An 18,660-nucleotide genomic window follows, 5' to 3' on the forward strand; every position below is an offset into this window, starting at 1 on the left:
TACATATTTTGTATTTGGTATAATTTTATTTGTAGGCTATTGTTAAAATCCAAGCTGTCAAAGAAAGCCTATGGCTAACTGGACCCATACAACTGAAAACATCAATGGGCTGCATGGAACGTGTAGGGTGAATTTCAGTTTCATAACCTGTCCACTTTGAAAGACATGGTGACAATGCCCTCTATCCCTGCCTCTATCTCATCGTGTTCCTGGACGCTGGACACCCCCTTGGGAGTTCCGGTGAGGATCAGATCTCCCTCTTCCAGGGATATAATGTCACTGATGTAGTTTATGAGGTATGGTATGGAAAAAATCATTTGCGATGTGCTGCCATTCTGCCTCATCTGGTCATTCACCTTTAACCACAGTTTGACGTTCCCTGGGTCAGGGATCTTGGTTTTGGGAATGAACTCACTGACAGGACAGGATGTGTTGAAGGCTTTGGCAAGGGTCCAAGGTAGACCTTTGGACTTGCAGTCGTCTTGAACGTCTCGCGCAGTCATGTCTAAGCAAAGAACATAGCCGGCCACATGGTCCATCGCAGATTCTCGGGGAATCGCTGTTCCTGCTTTGCCAATGACCACCCCCAGTTCAACTTCATGATGCAGATTGCTTGAGTATGCAGGCACGATTATTGGGCTACCCTCTCTCAGGTATGCCGACGGTGGCTTCAGGAAAAGCACAGGCTCAGTTGGAATGGCGTTTTTAAGCTCTTTTGCGTGGTCTGCGTAATTCCTCCCAACACAAATAATCTTTCGCCCCCATTCCCAAAAGCGTGTGAGGTTTCTTGAAGTCATACTTCCTCTGATAAAGTGTGAAAGACCGGTTTGCTGCAATGACCTTTGAACGATGACAGCTTAGGCAACAACGCAATAAAGTACGGCATGCGAAAGTAGACAAAATTCATTGTAAATAAACAATATGGCTTATAGAAGTAAATGCTTATGGAGAGTCACTATTGTATATATACTATACTTAACGCAATAGTATATTGAGTATTCATTTATTCTCTATCAATAATGTTTTCAGTTTACTGAATATTTTATTAACCGATTACGTACGCCGCGCCCTACATTCGATTGGTTATACATGGGGTCAAAGTTGAAAGAAGGCTGGACTGTAGTTAAAACGGAACTTTCTGCTTCCTCTTGTACTGTTACCATATATTCGACAACAGCTGTCATATTGCTATGTTATACAGGTCACTGTTGGCGAGTGCGTGCACTCTCGGTGTTTTTGGAGCTGCTACGTATAAATTTGGTATGTTACTTAATGGCCAAGATTTTCTTTCAGCGATGCACTGTCACCGTCTCCCCTTCTTTCTTTTTGTTATCTATTGCTTACTTAACTTAACGCAGTCTTGTTATTTACTGTACAGTTAACTTACAACTAGTCTATTACACTGAACTAGAGTGAACCAGTTATACCAGGGCACTGACTTCGTCAGTCATCCCCAACTCTTCTCAGGTGTCACAAATGTTACATATGCTGTGACAACAGCAACACAGGATGAGCGCTGTTAAACGTTTTAACACAATTACTGATTGCGAAGATGTTCACAAGCTAATCGTAGAGCTCTTGCGTGTTTATATATAATGGTCCAGCGCCAGATTGATGGCATGTGGCAAAACAGGAACACAAAAGTGCTTCGAAAGATGTAGAACATCTGTCTAACTTGTGCCACAGCGCTTCTATCTCTTCAACTTTAATGTGTGCCGCTGTGTCGTTTCTGACAGTTGTCGAATCTAGGAGGCACGTCATTTTCACTGACCGCTACTTAGATATTGTATAATGCGTTGAAAATTGTGTAGCAAATTTATTGAATTAATGTTTTGCTATTACATTTCACATATAACACCACATAGCCGTATAGCCTAGGCCTACTATGGATGCATGATATTCACTTTAGAACAAAAGGTAATCAAAGTGAGTGTATTTGCCAATCTGACTCATGATGACTGGTCAAAAGCAGCAGTCTAGATAAAACGAACAAGCGCACACTCGGTCAAATGAAGCCATAGAGGAATAGTCATGTTTAGGCTGAACTGAGCTTCGCCAAAGGGGGAGACAAATACCTATTGGAGTAATAGTTACTTCTGCATAAATGGTGAAGGTGTAAACCAATGGTAAATTCAGTTTAATGCTTTTCATACTCAAAGAAAGTAGCCTAAACTATTATCCTTCAAATAGGCAACATGTCATTATTGTGGTCTAGCATGTGTTTTGGTTTGGTCTAAAATTGAATTATGACATTTAATTTCCTGGAGTGCATTTCATTAGATAGTTATCTTTTTTTTAACCATCGTTGTCTCTTTCTTTTAGCTCCGCCTAAGATACAAGCAGCCGCCCTCAGTTCAGTTGTGAGAAAATCCTCTATTGTGGAACTAACTGACATGAAGATTGAACTACTTCCAGCACTCTCAGATAATTATATGTACCTTCTCATTGATAAGGATACAAAAGAAGCAGCCATTGTTGATCCTGTGGAGCCAGTAAAGGTACACACAGAGACTTTATGAGAACTTGTTTTGGTACACACCTACACACCAGTGAACATACAAACATATTCAGATGTCCTATATTGGTTGCTGATTATTGACTGATCCATGATATACTTATTTTATTGCTGTAAGGTTGTGGATGCGGTAAAAAAGCATGGCGTGAAACTTAAAACTGTCATGACCACACATCATCACTGGTAAGTCATCATTTTTAAAGTACCTTGTTAAAAAACATCTGTAAATAGACAAAAAATAGCCTCAAAAGCATCTGCAAAATACGACTCAATACAATTTTATAATTGAAATTGAAAGTGACACTGAGTGCACATTGCCTTGCCAGACCTTTCCTGTAGCTGGCTATTGTTGGAGATGGGAAATGTATATGTGTATATATATATATATATATATATATATATATATATATACACACACACACACACACACACACACACACACACACACACACACACACACACACACACACACACACACACATACACACACATATCATGGGGTTTTTTTCACATAGGGACCATGCAGGTGGGAATGAAAAAATGGTAAAACTGGTTCCGGGGCTGACAGTCTACGGAGGGGATGACCGAGTGGGTGCCTTGACCAATAAAGTGAAACACGACAACACATTCAAGGTATGTCTCTTCCAGGTACCCAACCTGCCCTGTGTTCATTTGTGTGGAGGCAGGGTGTTACTTTCCAATGTAGATGTATTCAATGGTTTTGTCTCCTCCGTTCTTGCAGGTTGGCTCACTCAGTGTTAAATGCTTGTTCACTCCATGCCACACTACTGGACACATCTGCTACTTCGTGACCAAGGAGAACAGCACTGAACCACCAGCTGTTTTCACAGGTTCGTCCTGCATTTTGTATGGCTATTCTTGATAAACACAGACAATAGCATGTGTTGTGTGTTGTTTTACCTGTCATTACAAAATACTCCTACAAAATACCTGGTACTTGTTTTATGTCTGTTCAGGAGACACCCTGTTTGTTGCTGGCTGTGGGAAGTTCTTTGAGGGCACTGCAGAGCAGATGTACAAAGCACTGATTGAGACTCTTGGTCAGCTCCCTTCTGAAACGGTAAACATACCTATCTTTAACTGCATTACTTGTAAATCAGAGTTGACAATCGGTCAATAACTTCTACATGGCTGAGGGAAAGATGCTTGTCCACTCTAATCAGCCTATATTTTAGGAAATATCTGTCAAGTAGTCCTAATTGCCAACCTTTAGTCAACAGTACATCCATGTCTGTTTTGTATTTCTCACACCTGATGCTCAAGAGGTATTTTGAAGGATTGAGTACTGTGGGTGTATGGGCATCACATATTAATGAAAGAATTGGTGAAATAGTGCACCATCCTTTCTTGTTGTGATATTTAAGAGTTGAAGTCCATAGTTTAGAAATGGCCACCTATCCCTTGACATGTACTTGATAGATGTATGTAATTCTTAAGATGTATACTTCATATGCACATATGAGTTGACTGGTATGTTAACGTAAAATATGTAATGGATTAATATATTGTGCATTGATTTGCTTTTAGTATTTCATTGTGCATTTGTTCTTATTTCAGCTTAATAATTTGATTTTGGAAATTAATCATATCCACACTGTAACTAAATAACTTCTTTGAATGTCAGCGTGTATTCTGTGGTCATGAATACACTGTGAACAACCTGAAGTTTGCACGCCATGTGGAACCAGATAATGAAGTAATTCGGAAAAAGCTTGCCTGGGCCAAGGTAATTATCTCTGACACAAGTTGAGCCGATTATGACCAGAAACGTTTGAAATTTAATTCAAAATACCTTTATTTATTAGGAAAAATGCTTAAATGGAGAACCAACCATCCCATCAACCTTGGCTGATGAATTCTCGTTTAACCCATTTATGAGAGTACGGTAAGGAGTAGTCCATTCTCTGAGATGTCTTGAAGAAAGTGTAATGTCTCTTCTGGTTATGCTGATCATTCTTGGTCTTTGTTGACTAGGGAGAAGTCAGTCCAGGACCATGCAAAGACTAGCGACCCCATTGACACAATGCAAAGCATTCGAAAGGAGAAAGACAACTTCCGTGTCCCCAAGAACTAAAGCCCAAAAAGCCTTCCATGCCACAGTCTACTCTGTTACTACCACACTACATACCAGGAGTATCAAAAGTTACTTCTGACAATAACAAAGCTATTTTAGCTTACTTGCTTTTCTTTTTAAATGCTGTTTCTCTGTGGCATCACTGGTATTTGAAACATGATTTGGTTCATGCAGCGTGTACAGAATGATATGACCTGTAAATGTATAACAAAAGATATTTTAATATTGCTGTGGTCTTAAAGTTGGAAACCCGATGATGGGTAACCACCTAAATGTTATAAAATGACAAGAAAAGCAGGGAATTTTCATTTTGAGCAATGTAGGCTATAGGCCTAACTTCTGCTATTTGTGTGTAAAGCAATAGCTTGTGGTACTATTTTGTTTATGTAAATCTGTTATACGATATGCACAGTTTTAATGTGGATTAGGTCTGTTCAAGATGCAATACTGTTTCATCCTTTGCTTTAAAGAGTTAGATTTACACAGAATTATTTAACTTTTTTTCCCATCACTAACAGCATTCATGTCAAATCTTGAAATGTTATCCAGCAGATTTTGCACTTTTCGTTCTTAAAAAAATTTAGTTTTGTCAACATTATAAATTATGTAATAATTATTTAGCATTGCATAGCCTATATAAAACTGTTAAGCAGCACAAAATGTCAGTTCATTCTTATTGGCCCTTGGCTGTCCTTTTGAGAAAAAAACAACAGATGAGGTACACAACTTGTGCAATAAGGTGAATTGTGCGAAGATGATTTTGTAGGTCTAACCAGACTCAGGAATCAGCTTGTTGGACTGGTTTGTTGTCATGAACAGATAATTTCTAACTCTGGTCATGAATATTTCCGAGTTGAACTTTGAACCTGAACCAGAACTAGAAACATGATTATGTTAAGGGCGCATGTAATTGGCACAGAACTAGAATACACTTTCAGTTGCAGACAGACATGTAAATTCATGCTTATGATAAATTTGCGGTGTGATCTCTATGCACTCTGTTGACAACGTTAAAAAAATAAATACTCAGGTCGCTCACTGTATCTGAGGCGAAGCCGGGTCTTTCCATAATTCTAAAGAAGTTTGGAATTAGGATTTCTTTCATCTAATGGCCTCCTTACACCAAACAACTTTTGACAAGATTTGGGAAAGATTCTTGTAAGATTCTTTTGAGTAAAGCTTGAATGGGTGGCATTAGATAAAAGACTACAATCTTTCAAGAATCTTTCCCAAATCTTGTCAAAGTTGTTTGGTGTAAGGTGGCCATAAGTTGCAAAACTTAGCTTCTCAGCCTTTTGGCTGAGATCAAGTGTAGTGTCCGTCCTTCCAGGACGACTACTACGCTTATGTTGTCATGGGCAGCCATGGCCTACTTGTCAAGGCTTTGGGCTTGTAACCGAAGGGTTGCCGGTTCGATCCCCGACCAGTAGGAAAAATGTGGGCGGGGGAAGTGGTTGAGCACTGCTCTCCCATGCCACGGCTGAAGTGCCCTTGAGCAAAGCACCTAACTCTTCACTCCCCGCGCGCTGCTGTAGCAAGGTAGCCCACTGCTCCTGGTTATAGTCAGGTTCACTATATATTTTTGGGGGATTTGCTAAACTATACATTTTTGGAAAGGTTATTGTATAAGGACTCAAAGAATCGATGTTTGCATTTGCCCAGATGTCTATGTGGCGGCCATGTTGAATATCAAGTCACTTGATTTAACACTATTACTCCAACTGCAAAATGACACACATAAAACAAAAATCAATATGTTGTGGGGATTGTAAGGTAATATTTGAAGAGTGAGGTCATAACATGTAGTCTTCTGCATATTCAGTTCTTCCTGCAGCAAGACACTGGACTTCAATATTATTATTACTCCAATAGTAATGTAGTTAGTTAATTATCATGTAACAATTTCTCAAGGATTCTGCTTTTGTTTTACGAATCAAATATTATTTGAGGTTCAAGGTTCAGTGAGCTTTCTATCTAGAACTCCATGTTTATCTTGCAAACAAAGCACAGTTCACCTTCCGTGGAATGCACTTTACAAACACATTAGTCAAAGGTGGAGGCTCACCTTGGATCAATCATGATTAGGTCAGGTTTCTGCTGCTTTGATTCCTTCACAAATAATTCTGCATTCTCTCGCTTTAGCTTTCTCTAAGATATCTCACAGAAATCTCGGAGACATTTAAAGACATTTGCTTTTGTGTTTCAACCGCAATGTATGACAGACTCACACTTTGAAATTAGACATTTTATTAAGTAAAATATTGAACATTTATATAACATAAATTGAAAATAATTGTATAATATTTATATAGAATAATATCATGTTGAAAATATGGCAGGAATGATTATATACATGCGATGGTAGATTCATAGATGTAATAAAAAATACTGTATGTCTTAACAAACATAAATATGCAGTGTGCACTACTGATAATTCAGCTAAGGATAAATATATTATTACACTTTAGGTAATCAGGCCCCAAAAATCATTTGGACACGATGTCAACAAAAGGCCACAGTGCATTTAACTGCTTTTTAGTGCAAGACAAATACTTGCTAGCATGATAGTTCACATCTTAACAGTTCCTCTTCAAACAAGCTGGAAATGCTATTGCCGTGGCTTCAGTGGATTATTTACACAAAGCAGTAATGGACACTCTACTCTGCAGCTACATTATTGGCAAGGTTACAAAGAAAGAAGGCAACTGCTTTGATCATGTCAGAGAGATATGAGAGATGACCTTACTCTACACAAACACCCTCATTCACTCCTTTTCCCTCCCTCTGTCCTTGCAGTGGCATGACTCGCTTTTGTGCGCTTAGAAGCCCAGCGGCTTGTGGTCATAACCCGAGGAGTTTGAGTCCTCCCGTGTCGGGTCCTCACTCACCACTTCATGGTGAGGCCACTGGAGGCCTTCTCCACAGCGTGGTACTGGGTATGGAGCAGCTGGCGTGCCCGCTCTTCGCCGACGGTCTGCAGCCAGGTGTGGTAGAGCTGGCTGACGCGGGCGTCCCCGTCGGGCGCGGTGCTGCGCTCGGCCTGGTACAGCGTCTCCACCTGCTGCAGCAGGTCCTTATTGGACTGCTCTCCCTGGGGCTTCAGCTGCCCTCCGCCGTTCAGACAGCCTGGACAGGAGAGGAGGTGGACAGTGCGTCACGCCACACAGCAGAGGCCAGGCACAGCTTATTCAGATCTAAAAGCAGCACTTAATGCTCCTCTGCTCCTGAGGATTCCTCCGTTCTATTCCACAATTTGTCACTGGCGCTGGACTATGAAAGCCTGCAGTTCCGCGACATCTGTCGGCAGCAGTTCATTTTTGTCGAGCGACACTTATCGCCTGGACTATAAATTGGCCTTAGCAGGTCAGGTATCATAAGAATTACCATAGAGATCTAACATAGATAAGCATTGAGAGAGACAGAAGGAATGTGTTGATAGTACAGTCTATGACACAACCAGCCTACCTTAGCTAGTGAGAAAACAGCCAAGGAATGATTTACAGACAGAAATACACATTTTAAAGGTGCTCTAAGCGATGTTGGGTAACGTTATTTCTGTTGCGTTCAAAACGGAGAGCTAGCTCGCTACTCCCCCCTCCCCTCCCCTCCCGTGCAATTGAAACTCTCCTCAATGCACATCTCGTCTGTGATTGGCTGGAACAGTTTGTTATGTTTTTATGGTTCATGCTGGACAAGGTTGCTTTTGTTGCTGTTTTTGGAGCCTGGGCTGTCCACAGAGACAATGTTTCTTTACAGTCTATATAGGGCACTGGCAGCTAGTGGATAGTGAGGTCATTTTTGCTGTATTTGACAAAAAATGTTTTAGATTGGAAACAGCGTAACATTGGTTAGAGCACCTTTAAGCAAGAGCCAAGAGAGTTAAATTGGAAATAATGATCCTAGACATAGATGCAATGACTCTTGCATCAGGTGGATTATTATACCTGCATTGAACAGGAATTCAGCAGGAGTTCAATGCTCACCTGATGGACATGCCATGACCTCCACAAAATGATAGGGTGACTTTGCCCTCTTCAGTTTCTGTACAAGGTTTTGAATGTTCCGGAAGCCATAGGTGGCCGCAAAGCGCAGTAAGACGACGCCATCTTTCTCAAGGGTAATTTCTTGGAAGTCTTTGTTCCTGTTAAACAAAGAAGTGGTGTGCGTGCAGACAAACAAAATCATATTGTGACATATACGCAAAACCACACAACTACGTTGTAAGATAAAGACAACCTGTGCCATAGAAATGTAAAAATATACAAAGAATTTAGCATTAGTCAAAAAACTCCCTCATTTACGAAACAAATATGTGACATACAACAGGCATAGGACAGGCGTACACTCATTTCCACACAAAGCATGGCATTTATCAATCGGTGGCTACACTCAAAACTCATGTCAAGTCTCAAATCGTGTACGGACGTTTTTGAGTTGGCAATGCAGTCTTACGGTGCAGCAGAGTAAATCGGCAGAGGATTGGAAAGTTGGACAGTTATGTTCATAGAATATACAGTAGTCTAGGGCTTAAGACTTTTCCAGCACATTTGTTGCCTACTTTCCATAATGTAGCCCGTCATGTTGACACATTTGATGGCTAAGGATAGCCATCATGTGGACAGCATTACTTTTGTCAATGAAAATGAGTATTTAGAAATGCGGTATAGCCACAAACTACTTTTTTCTGGGACAAATGGCATGTGTTGTACGGTTAGGTCATGAATGCATTGTTATGATGTGTTCTCTCTGCGAAATAAAGTTTGATACACTGGTTCAGCTGGACTTCCAACATCACCGTGGCTCTCAACTCAAAGTCGGAAAATGTTCACTTTTTGACGCATTATGCCCCTCCATATCTGAATTCTAGGCGTGAAGCCTCTACAATGAGAATAAATGAGATATTCAATTACGCTTGTTTTCAGCCACCATATTTACCAATATAATGTTCATTCTTACGCTAGAATTGGAGTGATACGAACGTTTCATGAATCACACGGGAGTCCTGTTTTAAGATGATTCCTGCACTCAGATCTGCACAGGTTTCTACACTCAATTGATAAATAAGGGTCATCAAGTTCTTCAGGTTCTCTTCACTCCTTGAAATAACATTCAAGGAAACCACTCCTAAACACCACCTTTTTCTAATCCATCAAACGGTCTTACTCATAGACACCAAATGACAAACATACAATTTACTTTTAATTTCTCACCTTAGACTCTAATTTGATCTGATTACTACAGTTTTATTTATCCACATTTACGTGTACTCTGGACTTTGTGAAAGTGTAATATAATCTGCTGGGCTCACTTGAGAGTTCTATAGGTGAGCTCCTTCACTTCCTCCCCAAACAGCTCTTTGGCAGCATGGGTGTAGATATGGTGCAGGTATCCCCCTGAGCCACTGCCAGCATGGGCCAAAAATTCCTCTCCACATACATGGTTGAACCTAGTAACCACACACACACACACACACACACACACACACACACACACACACACACACACACACACACACACACACACACACACACACACACACACACACACACACACACGGTTTATTGGAAATACCAGTTAAGTGACCTATTTATAAAATTCTTCCTTACAATTAATTTACATACATAGGGTCTAAGGGTGCAGCTTCAACATCATTCAAAGAGACACCCTCCTCCTCCAACATCTTCAGAACTTCACCTGAAAGTGCCAAAATAGTACATAAACCCACACAGAAAAAATGTGAGGGATATATTTTCATGACAAGAAATAAAGGCTGGTTGTGTTAGCACGCCAACTTCACACCTGAAGTGATGACGCAGTCCACCTCTCTGGTCTCCGATTCATTCAAGTAGAAATCTGGTCTGGAGGCCTCAAGTTTTTTGTCGTAACAGGGCATCACAGTAACATGGTAGATCTTCTGAGGAGACAAGCCCTGCGCAGAGAGTTACACGCCATCCAATTCATTAAGACTCGTATACACTTAAATAGAGACTCAGAAGTTACAAAAGCCAAACAAACACCAGGTAACACCATCAGCACCACCACTGTTCACAAGCCGGGTTTTCATTCAATGCATTTGCATATGTTTAGTGCATGCATGAAACTTGTAATGAACAATGTAAATGTCTATGCTTTGTGATGCAAATTAAAAATGGACCTGCCCCTAAACAAGGGAGGAATTGTGAACAGCTATGGGATCAAAACGTAAGGCTGTCAGTGCAATGTTTACAGACACGTAACTTGTGAATACGAAAGTAAAATGTGAATTTATGGCAACTTGTTTCCATCGACCGTAGTCACATTATACCCATCAGAATAGAACATTAATCCACCCCTCTTGCGAATTGAGTTTTAATTTGCAAGTGTCTCCAGTCAGGATTTGTTATTTGAATGGTAAAAATAATTGGATGGAACCAGTTACTACTGCGCTTGCAAGGGAGAGACAAGCTTAACAAGAAAAGGCTGGTGGTAAATAAAGGATCTATTTGTGGACTGTGTTAAACCTGTTTGTGGTCTATGGTTAAACCTGTGATGGTACCAATGTCTCAAACAGACAACTGCTTAAATAATGACATATTGTTTGGCTTAATTGTATAACTGACTGTGAATTCAGGGTTAATACCTTTTGCTCAGCAAAGTAATTCTTCACCAGGGAGCCCATCATCTGCTGTGGGGAACGGGTTGTACTAATGTATGGTAGGATGAACTCACCATGAGTCTTTTCAGCATAACAAATCCAACCTATTCGCACAACCACATATGCATACAAATAATACAAATGAATTTGATTAAGACATGACAGCCTTACAATAAAAACTAGAAAAGCAAGTTGTCTAAAAAAGGATTTCCTATACACCACTCACTCTTCGGGGCACTATATGGTTTGATTTACACATTGTCTAAAAAAAAAACTAGTTTATCAGGTTCCAGGCTGACCGATGGTTTATGGGAGTGGACAGGGTGTGCCTTACCTGGGCAAGCGGAGGCTAGCATGGGCAATGCTTTCTTGTCCTCCTCCTTCCTCCGGAAACGCTGGAGAAACTCCCTCTGGCTCTCCAACAGGCTGAAGTTGCGGCTGAAGCTGGTGTCAAACACATAGTGAACACCTGAAATCAGTAGGCAGATGGATTTTCTTAGAAATGAAGGATATTTCATGCAACAAATGAGCAAACTGATGAGTTTCTTGCCAATTTGAAATTAAATGGCTGCAAATTAAGTATAGATGTAAGTACATTTTCAAGTAAAAATAATCATTTCACATTTTCTCAACTTTTCTATTAATTTCCTTCGTATGTGCTGGGTAAAATTTCTAGGTGATTTTAAATGGTAAATAGTAAAATATTTACAAAAAGCCGGAAGAGTCTTCAAATCATGCTCTGAACTCACCATGGCTTTTAAAGAAGGATGTGAGCCTCCTGCCGGCATCGCTGCTGCTCAGGCCAAAGCGGGCGGCCAGCGAGGCTCTGGACTGAGGCGAGACGGACACCACCACCACCTGCTGCTCAGCGACACTCCGTTGCTGCACAATGCCACACACACACACACACACACAATAAATTTACAATCAGTCAGATGATTAAACAAGCAGATGATCAATCAATTAAACATAATAAATAAATTCAGATCGCCCGCAAAAAGCTGCTTCAGTTCCAATCTGACAGCGCTCTGTGCTCTCAGTATATGATCCTTTATCAATGATATCACTTAAGAGACACATCACATACAGGGACATTTGGTATAGGGCAATGTTGTTGGGTCAGTGTCACAAAGTAGACCACAGAATTGTTCTTCAATTTATTCATCCATGCTATGCAATGCACACCTTGTTCTGGCGAAGCACTCTGAACAGCTCCTCATGGCTCTGCTGCGTGATCAGGACACTCTCAGCAGAAGTGATGCACCCACTGCATGCCAAGCAGTCGTTCAGGGTGATCTTGGCCTTCTCCAGCTTCTGCATTCCGCCATCCTAGAAGTGGGGATAAACTACTCAGCTCAAAGGGTTTTAAAGTTCTTCTTAAGCTTCTGAGCCACTATATTGTTTTTTATGCATATGTGTAGCCTATGTCTAACACATGCACACTCAATAAAACAACCTTTCAGCTTACCTGATTAACTTGAAAATAACTCCCGTCATCTTCAATTTGTATTTTCGCCAATGAGCGACCCTGTTTCTTCTCTACTTTGATTGGCTTCACACATTCCTGGACAACAAAAATAATTTGTTCAAAAGAAAATATGACGCAGTCAATGTGAAACTGGGAAGATAGATATATATACTTTATTGATCCCCTAGGGGAAATTCAAGGACAAGATGATACTATGGTAGGCTACAGCTCTAATAACATTAGCTCACGTTACTTCAAACTCCTTGCCAGAATTGTTACAATATCATGTTACATATTTACAACTTCAGATTCAGTTTTTTTATCCACTGACATTTATCTCATGTCATCTTGCTTACATGAGTCATGTCATGACTGTTGTTGTAGGGGTTGTGCTGGCTAACGTTAGCTTGGTTGATCTACATGATAATTAACGACGAACATAGGCTACGGCTTATATTTATAAGCATCACCGTATGAAATCGGTTTAACAGCATAATCATTTTCGTCTTTCAGCGTACCTGTGACGGAGTGATGAAATCATCTAGATCCGTTAACTGTAAAACACCACTGAAGTGTGAAGCCATGTTGGATCAATGTGCCGTAAAGCCACACTTTCTATGAACGCTCAAAAACTGTCGCAGCATGTCGCTAAACTGTTAGTGCACTCAGAGCCCGTCTGGTGCACTTAAAGGCACAGTCAGCAATTGTTTCTTCTTCTTCTTCTTCTTCTTCTTCTTCTTCTTCATTTTTTTCTTTGGCGGTTGGCAAACAGCTTTTAGGTGCATTACCGCCACCTTCTGAATAGGAGTGTGGGTCTGAATACTACATCCCTCTAAATTCCATGGAATAAACCTGTTGTTTTCAAATATTGAAAAAGACATCTTAAACATTGTTCCCCAGAATTTCTTTGCAGTATATCTGTTATGTCCAGACTTATTTTTTCTTGTGCTAGCTGCTCTATAAGTGTCTGTCGTTCCTGTTGGAATTTAGGACACTGTACTATGACATGTTCTACGGTTTCTTGATTGCCACACTCACAGTAACCATCAGCATGCTTTCTCATTAAAACTAGTGTGCTGTTCAACCCTGTATGCCCATACCTCATTCTTGACACAATATCCTCCTCCTGTTTGTTTCTGCTGGTACTCCTACTCCGTCCTACATTCTTTTGAATTGAATACAGATGCCTGCCTGTAACTTCATTATCCCATAAATATTGCCATATTTCCTTATTCTTAGCTTTAATCATGTTTTTAATTTCAGCTTTGCTATATTGTACCTGAATACCTATGCTGTCTTGTTTTGTTGCCTGTTTAGCATACTTGTCTGCCACTTCATTCCCCACTACTCCTACATGGGCTGGAACCCACCCCAGAAGGACGCTGACTCCTGAATTGGTTAACCTATTTACCAAATGCACTATCTCATATATAATATCCTGCCTGGATTCAGAATGTACATTCCTTATAAAGCTGAACTTGAGTCAGACCATATTGCTACACTTTTAGATCTATACTCCTCCACCAATAATAACGCCAACCATATTGCAATTAATTCATCACTAACTCTCTTAGCCTTTACCAACTGTAATTCGGGAATTGCATATGCAACTCCTACTCTCTTGTTTATTTTTGATGCATCTGTGTACACATGAATATTATTTCCATACTTTTCTCTGACATATATTTCAAATGCACAATTATCAATAGTAACTCCACTCTCCCTTTCTTCCAATAATGCTAAATCTATTGCTACTTCTTTAAACATCCATGGAGGAACACTTGAATATGCTACTGTTGGACTTACACTTAGTGTTGTAATTTCCATTTCTCTTGCAACATTTCCTATTGTCCAACCAAAACATGAGCTTTGTTTTTTTTCCTTCTCTTGGCAGGGCATTAGAACCCTCTGACAAGGATGGTCATCTTTGTGGCCCTTCAGGTTTGCCCAGTAAACAAGGGCCAACTGCTCTCCTCTTAGCTTAAGAGGCATCTCTCCCATCTCTACCTGGATAGCAGCCACAGGAGTAGTTTTATATGCCACACTACATAATCTCAAAGCCTGATTTTGTATTGCATCCAGTTTACTTAACTGAGTTGCAGAAGCAGACCCATATATAAAACATCCATAATCCAACACTGACCTCATTAATCCTATATAAATAGTTTTCATAGCTGGTCTGCTTGCACCCCACTCTACTCCCCTCAAACAACGCATAACATTTAAGACCTTCTTACACTTTTCCACTACTTTTTGGACATGAATTGCCCATGTAAGCGTCTTGTCATACCACAGACCTAAATACCTAAAGAAGTCTACTCTTTCTAATTCTGATCCATATATCCTAAGTTTTAAATCTGGACTTATTTTCTTTCTTGTAAAAAACATGGTCTTTGATTTATCCACTGAGAATCTAAATCCCCATTCAAATTTTATTAACAACATATTCAACATTTCTACTCTTCTTCCACATTGCACCATCATCTGCAAACAGAGCTACATCGACTGAGCCTCCAACATCTTTAAACACATCATTAATCATTATTGAAAAAAACAAAGGACTAATGATGCTCCCTTGAGGAGTGCTATTCTCTACTTCATAATAACTACTTAATACTTCATTAATTTTATTTTCCTTTCTGTTAAGAAATCCTTACACCAGCTAAAAACTCTTCCTTTTATTCCCATTAGTTTTAACTTGATAAGCAGTCCCTTCTTCCACAGCATATCATAAGCCTTTTCAATATCAAAGAACACCACTAATACTGTCTCTTTATTTGTCTGAGCTCTCCTTACTTCATACTCCAAACACACCATAGGATCCATTGTTCCTCTTCCTCTTCTAAACCCACTCTGATAATTTTTGATCAGACCTCTAGTCTCCAGGTAGTACCATTCTATCATTGACCATCCTTTCCATAGTTTTCCCCATCTGAGAGGTCAAAGCAATCGGTCTATAGCTTTCTGGAACTGTTGGATCTTTCCCTGGCTTCCTTATAGGTATAATTATAGACTCCTTCCAACTTATTGGAATAGTGCCTTCTATCCATACCTTATTGTACAAATTTAGCAACATCTCTTTCCCTTTATCACTTAACTGTTCTAGCATGACATAACAGATACTATCCCTTCCTGGAGTTGACTTACCCAGCTTCCTTAAGGCATTATTAAGTTCAGCTATTGTAAATAATCTATTTAACGCACTACCATCTTCACCATCACCTTCCTGACTGATACTCTCATATCTTGCAATAGTATCCTCCCTTCCTCTTCTTTCCTCTTGACTTAAATTTTCAGAACTATGTACTTTTACTAGTGTCTTTGCTATTAGCTCCGCTTTAGCTTCACTACTAGTAACACTATTTTGGCCATCCTTCATTAGGCTACTGGGTAACCAAACTCTTTCCCACAGCCCCAACTCTTTAGTTCCCCATACTTTCTCCACTGGTGTTGACCTTCCAATTGAGTCACAAAACCTTTTCCAATGCTCTTTTTTATATCTCCTTATTGTTTGCCTCACTATTGCCTGTAGTCTCTTATATTCAACTAGATTTGGAAAATGATTTGTCTTCTTCAACTCTTTAAAAGCTCTATTTCTTTTCCGTATTACCTCACCACATTCTTTTGACCACCATGGCACAATTTTACACAACTTTGTGGGTTTAGACTTTGGAAAAGCCTCTATTGCTGCCTGAATTATAGTGCTACTTATCTCTGTATTTAACTCCTCAACTTTTTGATCATCTCTGACCCACATCAAAGAACACTCACTGATTTCTCTAAACTTCTCCCAGTCAGCCTCTTCCAACCTCCATCTCCCCTCCCTCACTACCTTTTCCACAGTCAATTCCATTTCTGTTTGAATTAGTATAGGATAATGATCACTTCCCATTGTACTTTCTCTCATTACCTCCCACCTACACTTCCTAGCTATTGCTACTGTAGCTAGTGTAATGTCAACTGTAGACTCTGTCCCCCTTGCTACATCTATCCTTGTACCAGTTCCATCATTTAAACACAAAGCTCTTTCTCTTCCATAAATTCCTCAACAATGCTCCCATTACTGTCATCCTTTACTCCCCATAATATGCTATGTGCATTAAAATCTCCACACCAAATAACTTTCCCATTTAACTCACCCCAAATGTCGTTCCCATTTTCCAGTTGCTTACATGGATTATACAAGTTAATTTTAACACTTCCCTCACTTGTCCATACCTCCACTGCAATAAACTCCCACTCATTTCCCTTCCTTAACTCTCTATATTGTAAACCTTGTCTTAGAAAAATAGCACACCCTCCACCATTTCCCTCTAATCTATCCCTTCTTAAACTTATATACCCCTTTATCACAAAGTCTAAAATAGACTTAAGCCAAGTCTCCTGGATGCATACAATATCTGGCTTATCATTTAAGTCTTCAATAAAACCTTTAAGTTCTTGGCCATTTGCAATAAGACTCCTAGCATTCCATTGCAAAATTAACATGGTGGATCTAGAGCTCCATGCAATGTTCCCTCACTTACCTCACTTTAAACAAGACCTGCTTGAATTTTATCAAAAGACAAATCTTTCATATTCAAAAACTTACATGCTGCTTTCATTATTATCTTTATTTTTTCAGTTTTTGTTTTTGCTTGTTCAGAACAATTGATCACATATGCTACAAACAGAACCAATTTTTCTGTATTGATTTCTACCACATCCTTATCCCTTTCCTGCATGTAACTCACTACAGGGCTTTCTTTCTTCTGCTCGTTGACCACTTTGGTTACCTCTGCACGAATCTGTTGCACTTCTACTGCCTTTTTCCTTACTGGGCACCCCCCATAAGCTGCTGTGTGATCCCCACCACAATTACAACACTTCCTCTCAGCACTATCTCCACACTTTCCATACTCATGATCTCCACCACACTTTCCACATCTTTGCTTTCCTTTACACACTCTTGCAATATGTCCATATCTCTGACACTTGTAGCATCTTACGGGTGGAGGAATATACTCCCTCACACTAAAACTCATAAACCCTATCATCACTTTAGATGGCAGCACCCCTTCCTGAAATTCCAGAAGTACTGAGGTACTGTCAACTTTCTCACCATTCTTCGTAATTTTAAGACGATTAATCTCAACTACAGTTCCTCCCTTAATAATCTTCCTCTAACTTCTCACCTGGGATTCCTGATATTACCCCCCTCGCTCTCCGGTGTTCATCACGGAAGTCCAAACGCATACGCCGTCCCAGCAACGCATCTTTCCAGACCCTGTCCCCCAGCAATTGTTTATGTTTACGGACAAACTAAAAACTGCTATCTGATCCAATTATCATGCATGTTTATTATTAAAGCGAATTTACAACACGTCTCTAGAAGTTCATGACTGTATGCAGCTATAAAACAAGTAGGCCTAGCTTAGGCTACTTTTAAAAAGAGGGGGAAAGAACAAAAGAGAGAAAAGAAAGATACAATGCAAATGTTAAAATGACATGAGTGCAATATTGTTGCTGGATTATTTGGTGATTCTTTTAAAATTGGAGAAGTTTGAGATAGCCTACATTTAAAAATATATGGTGAATTTGAAAATGTTGCCCTTTCACTGAGAGGGCATTCTGGGCAAAACGATGTTTATGGTAGGCCTATATGGAATTCTGCAACTGCCACTTATGACTACGCTAGTGGTTCTGACCAAAGTATCCGAATAATTTTAATAAAAAAGAAAGCAGTCAGAACTTTGGATAGGCTATAAGTTAATGCAGCACGTATACATTTAATTTAAAAAATGTACTAAAGTAAAAGTAAAAGTAAAAATAAAAAGTATTTCTACTTAGTTACTTTACATCTCTGGTTCTGACTATACTGCCACTTTGCAATCTTGTTATGATTTAGCAAAGGGGTTGAGGAACAATGTTGTTCAAACAACAAAGTAAAAAAGAATAAATGTAAAATG

At 39.7% G+C, this 18,660-nt stretch overlaps 3 protein-coding genes across 3 annotated transcripts; 1 reads left to right on the forward strand and 2 right to left on the reverse strand.

Moving 5' to 3' along the window:
* Positions 1 to 859, reverse strand: fahd1 (fumarylacetoacetate hydrolase domain containing 1). The gene has a single exon (XM_076265254.1). It carries the CDS (start codon positions 795 to 797, stop codon positions 141 to 143), a length of 657 nt encoding a protein of 218 aa, XP_076121369.1. The 5' UTR covers positions 798 to 859; the 3' UTR covers positions 1 to 140.
* Positions 860 to 1,118: 259 nt separating this feature from the next.
* On the forward strand, positions 1,119 to 5,121 carry hagh (hydroxyacylglutathione hydrolase). Its single transcript, XM_076265249.1, has 9 exons — positions 1,119 to 1,260; positions 2,323 to 2,498; positions 2,634 to 2,698; positions 3,031 to 3,148; positions 3,258 to 3,366; positions 3,493 to 3,596; positions 4,161 to 4,262; positions 4,342 to 4,421; positions 4,511 to 5,121. Exons 1-9 carry the CDS (start codon positions 1,191 to 1,193, stop codon positions 4,608 to 4,610), a joined length of 924 nt encoding a protein of 307 aa, XP_076121364.1. The 5' UTR covers positions 1,119 to 1,190; the 3' UTR covers positions 4,611 to 5,121.
* A 1,797-nt stretch (positions 5,122 to 6,918) lies between these two features.
* On the reverse strand, positions 6,919 to 13,401 carry narfl (nuclear prelamin A recognition factor-like). The gene is made up of 11 exons (XM_076265243.1): positions 13,231 to 13,401; positions 12,713 to 12,808; positions 12,430 to 12,573; positions 11,994 to 12,126; positions 11,579 to 11,713; positions 11,230 to 11,348; positions 10,410 to 10,539; positions 10,232 to 10,304; positions 9,919 to 10,056; positions 8,594 to 8,751; positions 6,919 to 7,736 (listed from the first exon to the last, which is right to left on the reverse strand). Exons 1-11 carry the CDS (start codon positions 13,294 to 13,296, stop codon positions 7,495 to 7,497), a joined length of 1,434 nt encoding a protein of 477 aa, XP_076121358.1. The 5' UTR covers positions 13,297 to 13,401; the 3' UTR covers positions 6,919 to 7,494.
* Positions 13,402 to 18,660: the final 5,259 nt, after the last annotated feature.

Source organism: Alosa pseudoharengus, unplaced genomic scaffold (assembly GCF_046254945.1).
Source record: "Alosa pseudoharengus isolate Yale_2024_CS ecotype anadromous, Long Island Sound unplaced genomic scaffold, YU_APseudo_1.1 YU_APseudo_1.1_scf_4, whole genome shotgun sequence".
Lineage (NCBI taxonomy): Eukaryota > Metazoa > Chordata > Actinopteri > Clupeiformes > Clupeidae > Alosa > Alosa pseudoharengus.

Bases quoted from the DNA above. Each gene is read 5' to 3' on its own strand.
- hagh (XM_076265249.1), top strand. From the start codon at position 1,191: ATGTTATACAGGTCACTGTTGGCGAGTGCGTGCACTCTCGGTGTTTTT. The intron at 3,367-3,492 runs GTTCGTCCTGCA...ATGTCTGTTCAG, and splicing joins ACCACCAGCTGTTTTCACAG to GAGACACCCTGTTTGTTGCT. The intron at 3,597-4,160 runs GTAAACATACCT...TTTGAATGTCAG, and splicing joins GTCAGCTCCCTTCTGAAACG to CGTGTATTCTGTGGTCATGA.
- narfl (XM_076265243.1), bottom strand. From the start codon at position 13,296: ATGGCTTCACACTTCAGTGGTGTTTTACAGTTAACGGATCTAGATGAT. The intron at 12,574-12,712 runs GTAAGCTGAAAG...CCCCACTTCTAG, and splicing joins GTTATTTTCAAGTTAATCAG to GATGGCGGAATGCAGAAGCT. The intron at 7,737-8,593 runs GTGAGCATTGAA...TCTCCTGTCCAG, and splicing joins GGTCATGGCATGTCCATCAG to GCTGTCTGAACGGCGGAGGG.
- fahd1 (XM_076265254.1), bottom strand. From the start codon at position 797: ATGACTTCAAGAAACCTCACACGCTTTTGGGAATGGGGGCGAAAGATT.